Genomic DNA, 13,324 nt, shown 5'->3' with positions numbered 1-13,324 from the left:
TCATCCGTTTTCGTGACTAGGCCTTGTCACGACCTAAGAAAACTTGAGCAAGTAGAACATTCAAGTAATAATAAGAATAAAGGAAGAAAATAAAGTACGATGTTTTAATAGCTCGCAGATTTTTCTAGATGATATATGACAATAGTAATAGCATTTTCTATGTACTGATTTCCCAATGCGTTTAGAATTAAGAGGCGACACTTTTATTATGATTCCTTACACAAAAGATGTTTGTATACAAATTATATTATTTGTTCTATTATTGGCAACAATTGGTGAAAGGAAGCAAAATAACTCAGTTGTAGGGATCTCGGCTATGGTGTGAGGGATCCTCGTTCGAAATGAAATGAAATGAAATATTTCAGTTTTACTTTCCACGGTTATGCCGTACTAGGCTAAAGCAGATAGTGATAATGAGAAATGAATAGAATGGTAGAATAAAGAAAGTGGGAGGAAACGGGAGAACTCCGAGAAAACCCATACACACGGTGTATATCAACCACATTAGTCACTTGGCGCGAGCTGAGAACCAAGGATCCCATGCACCAGAGGTGAATGCTCTACCACTGAGGCACCGCGGCCCGTTCCCTGTCATGGTTCGATTCTAAGCCATGGTATCGAACATTAGTAGACAACATCATGTTTGTGGATTTTCTCGGGGTTTTCCCGTTTCATCTAGCAATTTTTTCATAACCAATTACTTTGATTAATCATCCATTCCCTTTAGTTTCTAACCCCTTCCAGCTGGTCTAGTTGCTTGCGCGCGTACCTTTGGTCGTAATAAATCAATGTCATCGTAACATTGTAATGTAGAAAAAACTTAAAAATGGATGAATTTAAGGATAAACTCTAACATCATAATCTGCATTAATTCCTAAAATACTGATTAGTCAAAAAAAATGTACCTAGGTCAGGGCGTAAAATTTAAAAGTAAGACGCACTCGCCAATTAAAAAATGATGGTCACCAGTATCTCTCACGTACAAATTATGAGAGGTCCCCCCTTCCCCACATCCTTTGGTTTGAAAAAGGATGAGATAACATCAGGGCATAAAATTTCAAAACCAGACAGTTAGATTTAGGATACTGAATTTTCAATTGGACAATTCATATACATGTTAAAAAATATCTTACGTTAAGACCACGTTTGTGTAACGCTCTCTCTCTGCACTGAAGTACCAGTTGTTGATTGTAGTGATAACGGTATCTCATGCAAATACCTATTTTTAAAAAATATTTTATGTATTTAAGCCCTACTTATTTTGTTTAGATACTAGATTGTCCCCCAGCTGTTCTAGCTTCAAATAGCGGGGAAAACGATCCCTCGCGTTGAAGCAAACCATTTCGATTAAGAGGGACGAATTACAACGTTGTGAAGACTTAGTTTCCATGTCTGTTGTGAAGACTTGATATTCCATATTTTCTCTCACTCTGTGACAATTATTTTTGTGCGAAATAGAAACTGCACAGCCCTATAAGTTTAGGGAGAAACCAATCCTGCTGAACACTGGTCGCCAGCTCTAAATTTCTAGTCGCCAATGGCGACCTGGTGACCGGAAATTTTGCGCCCTGACCTAGGTAAATGAAATAACTATGCAAATTGTTAAAAACATACAGATTAAAATAAAGAGTGTTTGTTTGACTCGGTTAAAATAAAATTTTAGTCTGTATGCCGCACGTCTATTGGGATATTTAAATCACATTTTTATAAAACTATAGGCTGAATTAAAGGTGGCAAGTCAATCAACTATCTTTTCTATAAATGTAGAGCCGATCAATATTTCTCCTGTACGGCAGTTGTTTCAATTTAAAATATGCTCTTTAATAGTTTGACGTACTAGGGTAACAATAGAGTCCAAAGCAAGGTATCCTAATACGGTAAAATACTTTTCTTACCATTTGAATTTTGTCCACAAGCGCTGTGTCATGCTGCTACAATGTATAGTCTATTTTTTTTTTAATTTTTTTTATCTTGCCAGCAGATTACATAGAAGGATATAGGTATCATATTTGGTTGACAAAAGGCAGGTTATTGATTAAACAGATACCCAATTATTTTATTTGCTTTGCTTCAACACATATGTTCTGTATTTGTTCACTCAAGGGGTAGAGCGTTGGGTTCGCAATCGGGTGGTCGCGGGTTCGATTCCTGCTGCTGACCATCCTGATTGAGGTTTTCCAGGGTTTCCCTCAATCCTACCAGGCAAATGTCGGGATGGTACCTACTAAAACAGGTCCTGGCCGATACCTTTCCAAATCCTTTCCATTGTTGTTGTTAGATATCCAGTATAAAATGGCCTCTGAGCTGCATCTGGTGATTGTCAAATAAGATAAAAGAATAAAATAAATAAGATAGTTTCAGATATTAGATCTAAATTCCTTTATTATTCCGACCCTTTTGCAATATATTACCTTGTATTTCGTATTGACTGGCATAGTATTAGGATTTGTAACTGTAAGTCAAACACTATTTTTAAAATAAATGATATTCATACCAATCTTTACACGATGATTTTGATATTTAGATAGCATAATATTGTTCTAAAAATGTATTCTGAGAAGCTTAACGACATCAGCATAAAGTAAAACGTTAAAATGGTTTAAAACTGTTGGCAAATCATATATTAAAATTGGGAAAAGTAGTAGTCCCAGTGGAGAATTTGAGAAACTGAATTGCTAATAGTGGATAAATATGATATGACATTTCCAACTTTAATTTGGTATGTTTTACTAGTCAAATAACTTTCAAAAAAATTTTTAAATATAAGGGAGATATACTGAATGGAATGAAATGCTTTATCACGTTAATCTACGTAATATTTGTTTGCGATTTATGTTTTAATTGCGTAGCAAACATAATCTGTTATTTCACAGAGGTTGGTTACTATTGGTATAACTTCATAAAATCCATGTTATGATTCTTCCAACTAAATTTAAGTAATTTTAGAACCGATTCTATGATTAGTATTTAACAACCGGTTCTCTGATTAATATTTGATAACCGGTTCTATGATTACGTAGTATCTGACAACCAGTTCTGTGGTTAGTATTTAACAACCGGTTCTATGATTAGTATATAACAACCGGTTCTATGATTAGTATTTAATAACCGGTTCTATGATTAGTATATAACAACCGGTTCTATAATTAGTATTTAACAACCAGTTTTTGATTACTGTTTAACAACCGGTTTTATGATCACTATAGGAAGTTGGCTTAATATTAGTATTATTAATATATAATTATATTGTTGTTGTTAATATTATCACTTATTCCAATGATACTAGTAGTGATTAAATCAAAATGCATCTTTATATTTTTTTTATAATGATTTTAAAAAACAGTACTAGAGAATTATTTTTCTTGAGTACTGGATCTAGATGTATAGTGACACTTTTAACAACCGATACCAAGAATCTGAGAAATTTTAACAATCGTGCGAACCAGCTGGATGATACTTGTCTTTATGCTGAAAAGCAACAAGTGTTCCTGAATAATGCTATCAAAAATTTTAAAGAGTATAATAATATATCTATTTATAGGCACAAAAGAGCCGAGAGCATGGTGTGCTATGCTGACGTTGGATGCTTCATGTCTGCCGGTCCATTTGGCTACTTGGACATGCTGCCGTCCCCACCTGAAGAAGTTGGGACCATGTTCTTTTTCTACTCGAGACTCAACAAAGATCTACCGAAACAGGTGCCATTCACCAACATGACATCGGTGCTCCTTGAGGAAGGGTTTAATTCTTCTCTACCCACCAAAGTCATCATCCATGGGTTTGGAAGTAGCTGTAGCCATGTATGGGTGTATGAAATGAGGTCTGCTCTCATGACTGTTGTGAGTATATGATTATTTATTGATATTTTACGATAGTGATATCACCATGTCTTTTTAGAGAGTAGTTAAGAGTAATCTATGATCTACTGAATCAAGGGATATTAGTGAATATTACATATGTTTGTAATTTGTGTTTCATTATATAGTAGAAATAATATGTAACATTTCACAGAGGTTAGTTACACGTAATTTACATATTATGAAAGAGGGGTTGTGATTCTTGCAATACGCTGTTTATTTTTTTAAAAAAAATGTTTCTGAATTGTTTGAAGAGGAGAGGATCATTGGAAACTTTTAGAATAAAAACATTGTACATTTTTACATAATTTGGAATACCGAAGAAGCTAATTAGATTAATTAAGATATGTTTAAATGAATCCAAAGATAAAGTCCGGGTAGGAAAATTTTTGTCTATGAGCTTTCATGTCGAGAATGACCTGAAACAAGGAAATGCGTTGTCGCCATTATTATTCAACTTTGTCCTGGAGTACATTATGAGGAAAATCAAAGATAGCAAACACGGCCTAGAGTTGAATGTATTCACCAGTTATGGCGTATGCTGATGATGTAAATTTAATAGGGTATGAAAGGAGAACAATAGAAAGAAATGCAGAGATCTTATTCAACGCTTGCAGAGACATGGGTTTAGAAGTAAATGCAGAGAAAATTAAATACATGGAAGTTTGTCGACATCGTAATACGGCAAACTATGGATGTGCTAAAATATCAAATAATACTTTTGATAAAGTGGATACTTTCAAGTATCTAGGATCAATATTAACGGACCAAAACCATATTCTTGAAGAAATTAAATGTCGACTAAAAGCAGGGAATTTGTGTTATTATTCAGTTCAAAATCTCTTGTCGCTAATTCTGTCGAGAAATTTGAAGCTTAAAATATAAAAAAACGATAGTCATGCATGATGTTCTGTATGGTTGTGAAATATGGTCGCTCACTCTGAGGGAAGAACATAGACTGAAAGTATTTAAAAACAAGATCCTGATACGAATATTCGGATCCAAGAGGAACGGGAATGGGGAATAGCGAAAACTTCATAACGAGGAACTACATAATTTATACGGTTTACCAAACATTGTTAGGGTCATCAAGTCTAGGAGGCTTAGATGGGCAGGTCATGTAGCTAGGATGAAAGAAAGTAAGAACGCTCTCAAAGTTTTAACTGAAAATCAAATCGGAAAACGACCATTAGGAAGACCTAGGCGCAGATGGGAGGACACTATTAAGATGGATCTCGTAGAATAAGAATATTAAGTAGAAACTGGATCCAGTTGGCTAAGGATAGAAGTCAAAGGAGAGCTTTCGTGAATACGGCATTGAAACTCCGGGTTCCATAGACCATAGAGTTAGTTAGTTTAGTTAGTTAATTTAGAGGTTATTTCACTTAATTTACATCTTTTGAAAGCCGTGTATTATGATTCTTGCAATACACTGTTTATGTTTTTGAAGGGCACCCAATCGGCAGTAAGAGGAATGTATTAAACTAATATACAAAGTGCTCCAGAAACGCGCAGAAAATATGATATATGAAAGAAAGGGTAAAAAAGGTGGGACATACGAATATCTCAGCGGCCATCTTAAAAGCCGCCATTTTGGATTTGGGTCAAAATTCTTAAACATAACCCATAAAATATGATATGATTTTCTGGTAGTTCGTGCTCTCAGAAAGACATCGCTATAATTAGCTTTAAAAGAAAATCTTTATCCATAATGAAATCATCATTATTTGAAAGTACGATAATTTGTTTATATTTACGTTAGAGTTAAGATAGAGCAAAAATAAGACGTTTTTTCTATTTAGAACCAAAATATATGAATTGAGTCTCTTATTAATCATTAATTCTAGGCATAAGAAAATAAGTAAATGCAGTGTATACCCACAATAAAGATTGCGTTTTAAGCTATCAATGAAGAACTTTTTTTTGAAGTAGGAAGTCTTAGTAGTTTTCTTTTTTGCAATAGTGACACTTAATAGTTTTCTTGCAATAGGGAAATCTACTACTTTTTTGCAATAGAGAAACTTACTAGTATTTTTGCAACAAAGAAACTTACTAGTTTTTTGCAATAGCTAAATTTACTAGTGTTTTTTTTTTTTTTTTTTTTTGCAATAGGGAAATCCGCTAGTTTTTTGCAGTAGGAAAACTTACTAGTTTTTTGCGATAGGGTAAATTTACTAGTTTGTTTTCTGCAATAGAGAAACGTACTAGTTCTTTTGCGATAGTGAAACTTACTATTTTTTTTTTTTTTGCAACAGGGTAATTTACTAGTTTTTTTACAATAGGAAAACTTACTATTTTTTCTAAAGGGATTTTTTTTTGCAACAGGAAAATTTACTAGTTTTTCTTACAATAGAAAAACTTACCAGCTTTTTTTTAAAAAATTAAATATATACCTTCACATCTAATGCATACCTGTATATTTCTCACATCTAATTATTCCTGAGAGTTTTGCCGGATACTGGTACTAATAGGGAACTTGAGTTTCTCGACCAATGTTTTCCGCGAATCACCCCTACTTTTCCCTCATTTTGTCATTCATTGAACACCACTTCAACAAAGTATTAGTGGCTTTCATAAGGTGTGTGGAGCGTTCCAGATTTTAGTGTCTAACATTAGCGTTGGCTGTCAATCAAAGAACAACGTATTACTTTCTCAAAGTTAACGAAATGTCATAGTTTAATAGAACGAAAAGATTGTTTCTACTTTTATCACATAGAAACTGTTTTAGTCACATTGTCTTTTTTCTGTCTAGGAATTTTCAAAATCGCATCTTTCAGTACTGTTTCCTTTACACCTCAAAGTTGCTATGAAATAAAACCTTGTCTCAACTTAGCTAAAACAAGTTATCCATTAAATAAAATTATTGTTTATGGTTTCAATGACTCTTGCATCATCTTCAGTAGTGTATGAAATTGCTAACACTCCTACATAAATTACATTGTAAAATCCGCTAGTCATAAAAAAATTATTTTAATGATTTAAACGTTTCAAGAAGTCATACGTTTTATATGACGAATCAAGTTCAAGGTTTAAATAAACTAGTTTCTTCTCTTTGATAATCATCCCATCTCTACAAGTAATACTTCACCTTGTACTTCCTGGAGCATGTGTTCTTTCGTACTGCACTGAAGATGATGGCAGAAAGTCATTGAAACCGTAAGCGACAATTTCATGTAACCTCTTGAATGAGGGTCTTATTTGTTGTAGTTACTATCCAGTTGAGTGTTTATTTTGATATGGGAGATGACAGAACCATACTGAGTATAGGTCCAAAAGACGGCGTCCCTAGATGCGTTCCCGAAGGATGAAAAAATCCTTTTATGAAACGCGTCTGTAGACGCTGTCCCAAATTCGTAGATTGTCGCTGGAACGCGACTAAAGATGCGTTCCCTATGAAAGTGGTTAATGGATGCTTAGGGTGTTCTGTTTAGCTATTTAATATGATCCTATTGTATCAGTAAGGAATGATCTGAACTTCTTGGTAGGAAATTTGGTCACTTTTGGCAGATTTACAGTACCTTTCTAAGGATGTAGTCTCCAACCCAGGCTGGTAGTCAGCCCAAAAATGTAGGGAGGGGGGGGCGGTAGAAGTTACGGGGGCCCGATCCAACCATATTATAGTTGATCACCATATTATAGTTAATTTGCAAGCCTACCGTAAACCTTTTAGGAGGCAAGCAAAAATTTAGGGGGCGGCCCCCTAGACCCCCGTGGATACGGGCCTGCTCCAACCATGTATCTTCTTTAGAGCCTATTGAGCGGTTTTCATTTTGATAGGTATATTCTCATCTCTGAACCATAGAGTAAAATCTCTTGTATGATAGAAATATATATCTCATACGCTAAAAGCAATGTAAGAGGTATTCCTGATGTGTTTTCTCGTTTTTATTGAGCCATGGTATTAGGTTATTGAGGAACAATGTATCGTTGTGCATTCCCAAAAGTATTGAGAAACAACTACCGTATTCTTAATAGTATGATATACAGTCTTCTCCAAACAAACCTGACCACCAATATTTCTTCGAAAAGTCTTATATTATTATTCCTAGGTGGAACCAGATCAAGCAAATGTGAATCTTCGGTATCCAATTATATACTTCCTTAAACCAAAACATTAACATTTCCTACGCACAGTTGCAGTACTATGACTTTTTAAATAGAAGTAGATATCCAAGATTTTTGGACAAGACTGTATACTGCATTCACTACCTTTAAAGCAGAAAGCACAAAATAGATACAAAGTGAATTGTGTTTGTGCAAAAACTAAAGACAAAGATAGCATTAATTTAAACTGTCAGCGTATTCTAACGGTTTCTATTAAATAATTGTAGCTTCGAAGCAAACACCACAACTTCGAGATAATCAGTAAGAAAAGTAGTATACCATAGAAACCAGATAATTTCAGTTTTTAATTTGAGGATCGTATACATTTCAACAATATATTTAAGAGTTTAATTTTAAAATATATTAAATTCTTAAGATGCATTATATTATTAGAAAAGTCCTTTCAGAAATGTATTAGAACCGACTGTATGAGATTGTATTAATTTTAGGCTTGATAATTTATGAAGCTTGTTATCTATAGAGTCTACAAGCTCTTATCCGTAGAGCTACATATGCACCCGAAGTAGGGTTGCTTAAGAGAAACTTGTTCACTCTAACAATGAATTCCTCTACTCTAATCACTTGTTTAACAACAATTAACCTGCGAAACACCACGTAACTTCACGTGAGAACTGAAAAGGGTAGCGGGATGCTTGACGTCACGCCGTCCCCCGTGCCTATCTTTGCCCATTCTATTTTCTTTAGAAAGTGGGGGACACCGTAGATATTTTATGGAAGTGGGGGAACGACGTACTCGTGCGTTCCTCTTAACTTTTACCCGTGTCTGGAATCCTCTAAGAATAGCATCTGTGAGGTAAATACGAGTATTAAACCTTACTCTAAGACCTTGAACAATATCTGAGTTTGTCCTATCCATGCACTTTCTTTTTAAAAATCCGTTTATCTCCATTGAAAGCAGTGTAGATTACCGTTAATGAAGTAATAGTATCTACTTGTTAGACAAACAAGCTTATTTTTTGTAAAATTCTGTCCAGTTTACAAGTCGCATGTCTTAAAATTCATGAGTCGCTTCTGTTAGAAATCAGCTACAAAAGTTATCATCCTTATCAAGATCGTATTGTTAGTACCTCCGTATGTACGCCTGACCGTTACTCCACACTGAAACTCTTGATCGAAAGCAAATTTTCGATTGTGTTTCTCCAATAGATAACAAGAGCGATTATTTCGATTGAGTTCGTTAATTCAGTCAATCCGTTAACATCTTTAGAAGTAACGGTGACTAACGGTGGTTATCCATAACCCATTTTCTATTATTGAGACAAAAATGTGTAGTTGTAGAGTGTTAGAAGTTGCATATCACGCCGTTAAATAGAGGCAAGCATCTAATACAAATTGTAGAAGTATCCCACTTAAACCAAAACTCGAAATATATATATAAGTAAGCACAAATCGAAACCTGAATACATCAACATATAAGTGTTCCACAAGGATCAATTTTAGAACCTATACTATTTCTTATTTACATATATGATATGCCAGACTACCTAAGAGAAACTAAACTTATTTTATGTGCAAGCGATACAATAAAATCAGAACCATTCAAAATCCCAAAGAAAATAGATAACAGTATGTTACAGATAGTTTCCTGGTTTGCAAACAACAAACTATTTCTAAACTTTGACAAAACATCCTGCTTATACTTTCATTCTAACCACGCTAAATTGACATCACATCTAGTACTTAGAATAGACGACAAAATAACGGAACCAGCTGAAACAGTTAAGTTTCTTGGTCTTCTGATAGATAATAATTTGTCCTGGTCTCAACATATTGCAAAATTATATTTTGAATTATCCTCTGTAATTTCCCTAATATGAAATGAAATGAAATCTTTAAGTTTTACGTCCCACCCAGCTGAAACAGTTAAGTTTCTTGGTCTTCTGATAGATAATAATTTGTCCTGGTCTCAACATATTGCAAAATTATATTTTGAATTATCCTCTGTAATTTCCCTAATATGAAATGAAATGAAATCTTTAAGTTTTACGTCCCACGATTATGCCGGTTAGGCTAAAGGAGACGGTGATGATGAGTAATGAATGAAAATGGTGGAATGAAGAAAGTGGGAGGAAACGGGAGAACCCCGAGAAAACCCACGCACACGGTGTTTGTCCACCACAAAGTTCACTTGGCGGAGGCTGGGATCGAACCCGGGACCCCAAGCACCAGAGGTGAACGCTCTACCACTGAGCCACCGCGGCCCCATTCCCTAATATGGTCACTTGTTCACATTTTAAGCAGAAATGCAGTACTAACAGCTTACCATGCACTGTTCCACAGCAAAATCAGATATGGAATAGCCTTTTAAGGTTCATCCACTGAATTTAAGAAAGTTTTTATACTCCAAAAGAAAGTGATAAGAATAATCACCAATACTTCATATTATACTTCTTGCAGAACACTATTCAAAGATCCAAATAATCTTCCATTTCCTTCATTGTATATAGACGAAACATTACTTTTGGCCCACAAGAAACAAGAATTGTACAAAAAGAACTCAGATAAAGATGGTAATAATACGAGAACTCCAAGTTAATCTTCATAATACCACTTTGTTTTCTAAAACAATTGCATACAAAGACGTACAACTCTTTAACTAATTGCCTAATCAAATTAAGTCTCTTACCAATCGTGAAAGTTTCAAAAAGTCAATACGTATTCTGTTGCTAAATCACTGTTTGTACAGTGTGGAGGAATACTTGCAAACTGATCTAGCTTCTGCTAAGTCGTAAATGTAATTTTTGTGTATATTATATTTTTCTAGTTTGTAAGAAAAAATATCTTCTGTATAAGGAAACCACAATATTTCATATTTTTTTCCTATAATCTAGGAAATATTGTAAAAGTAGTTATGTTTTTAGTATAATATGAATATATATTTGTATAATCGCATCATTGACATGTTCTATACCATACGACAATCAGTCAATGTAAATGGTCATTGAACGCAATAAAATTCAATTCAATTCAATTAATTCGAGAATCTATGTCTTATTGCTCTTACAGGAAGACTGCAATGTAATTTGTGTGCACTGGGAGACGGGAGCTGCAATACCTAACTACGTAAGAGCAGCGGCCAATACACGTTTAGTTGGGAAACAAGTGGCTATGCTGATCTCAACGCTACACGAAAAATATGGGCTTCCAATACACAGGGTACATTTAATTGGATTCAGTCTAGGAGCACATGCTGCTGGGTTTGCGGGAGCGGAACTTAAAAACTTAAGCAGAATTACAGGTAAGATTTCATTTCAAATTAAACACTGTTCCAGATATCATGACGAGATTCCAACAATCTTATAATGAGTTTGGGCTAAAGTATATTTTAACATGCTCAACTGACTGATGTAAATATAACCTTGTACGCAGAGTGCTTCGAGTAAGTAACTACCAGTAGCGCACGCAGAATTTCACCAAGGAGGGAGAGAGTTCAGACCTCCAAGTTCATGTAATTTCAGATGTTTCTGTACATATATGAACATGCTAAATGTTCAATTTTGCATCTCGAGAAGGTGGTTTAGACCTGGAACTCCCTTTGCGTATATCACTGGTAGCTACTATCTTAATCAATAAAAAAGTAAGCGTCCATTGTATCACCGTAAAGTGTCTTTTTTACAGAGCCAGTAAAAAACAACCAGATATAGTGTTCCATTGAATAACTACTACGCTAGTTTGTGTAAGGTAAATAAGTAGTGTTCCAATAAATATATTTTATTCTAGCGAGTGAAAAGTAATCATACATAGTAAACTTTGTTATCCATGGTTCTGCGTTCAAATCCTGGTATGATTTTCGTGTTCAACTAGCGTTCTAAGTAATTTGGTTAGCTACTTTAATTAGGAAGTAGCAGATTGTAATTGAAAAAGGCAGAAATAAGAGTGTCTTGGAAGTCAATATACTGACCATACATCATCTTTTTGAATTTCGTAGGTCAGATGCCTTCATAGGCTAAAAAAGACAACAGGTTGTTGAAAAGCGTGTCTCTAGTTTCTGAGTCTTTTTTTCCCCCTCAGAACTAGAAGAGAAATTTCTCTGAATTCTGAGTTGAACGGTTGATGAAAACAAAAATGAGAAATCCACATACGTTTAATTTGTTCAGTAAGTTTCCACATCTCGACTATCATGGTGATTTTGGAAGATCGTCTCTTAATGACATGATTATTTGTATTTGTTCTGATTTGTGTAATGACACACAAGAATTAAACCACAGAACCTTTATTGATAACTATAATTTTGATAACTATAATTTTTTGTGCAAGTCAGGTGCAAGTACAATAGTGATCACAGAATACAAACTTCTACTACTTACAACACTGTTGCCATAACATGTATTTTGAAAAAGCCAGCTTATAATACCAATATATCCCCTCCTCAATGTTGCAATTTTGATTTTAACACAAATTCAACATTCATAAAGAGATCAAAAGTTAAGAAAGCATGTTGGAAAACTACTACAGGAACCATAGCTTCATAACTTCTGAAGTTGCACAGTATTAACAAAAATCTGTTACAAATCAAAACAAAAAAATCACTAAGCTTTAATTCAAATATACATATACTCCGTATATTATTACTTTAGCGAATACTAAATCTATCTAGCAAATCCATAATTATATATTTGAAAGTTATGAAATTATGGTTATTGTAATTTTTCAACATGTTTTCTTAGCTTGCAGTTTATTTCTCTCATTCAGAGCATAGATCTTAAACTTTTCCTTGACTTTTCAGGTCAGTACTATCTTTCTTATTTGTAATGTATCTTTTCAGTACCTACTCACAAATTTTGTAAAAACATTATAAGCTTCATATTACAGAACATGGTAAGGACTTACAGTATTTGCGTTACTTATGAAGTGCTTGATACATGAATATGTATATATGTATGTAATACTGTACCTTTAACTGAAAATGTTTCCTTATTGTAGGGTTGGATCCAGCAGGACCTCTGTTTGAAAACCAAGACCCTCGTGCACGTCTTGATTCTTCAGATGCCATGTTTGTCGATGTCATTCACTCGAATGGAGAGAATTTAATTCTTGGAGGTTTGGGCGCTTGGCAACCGATGGGCCATGTAGATTTCTATCCTAATGGTGGTCGAATGCAAAAGGGATGCAGTAATTTATTTGTTGGTGCTGTTAGTGATATTTTGTGGTGTAAGTTATTATTATTTTTTTTTTTTTTCTGTTCAGTTCGGTGTCTTCTGGAGTACACCTAAATATAGTTAATAGAGTAGTAGACTTTCAGTTTTTCAAAACTAAATCAATTCTGAGATGCCTGAAATAGTGAAAAGACTTACCAATAGAATTCGTTATTGTTCGTCATTCTCGTACAAATTAAATTTGCT

General features: G+C 34.3%; 1 protein-coding gene across 1 annotated transcript in view; it reads left to right on the top strand.

The window, feature by feature from the left end:
• LOC145672945 (uncharacterized) overlaps window positions 1-13,324 on the top strand; it is a 96,191-nt gene that overhangs the window by 61,900 nt on the left and 20,967 nt on the right. The window contains exons 3-5 of the mRNA XM_081742193.1: window positions 3,542-3,839; window positions 10,989-11,220; window positions 12,906-13,133. Coding sequence (XP_081598319.1) covers window positions 3,542-3,839; window positions 10,989-11,220; window positions 12,906-13,133 — 758 coding nt within the window. The remainder of the gene's footprint in view (window positions 1-3,541; window positions 3,840-10,988; window positions 11,221-12,905; window positions 13,134-13,324) is intronic.

Source organism: Thermobia domestica, chromosome 16 (genome assembly GCF_964235325.1).
Source record: "Thermobia domestica chromosome 16, izTheDome1.hap1.1, whole genome shotgun sequence".
Lineage (NCBI taxonomy): Eukaryota > Metazoa > Arthropoda > Insecta > Zygentoma > Lepismatidae > Thermobia > Thermobia domestica.
The sequence above is the reverse complement of the archived record's forward strand: the minus strand, read 5'-3'. Positions and strand labels throughout refer to the sequence as shown.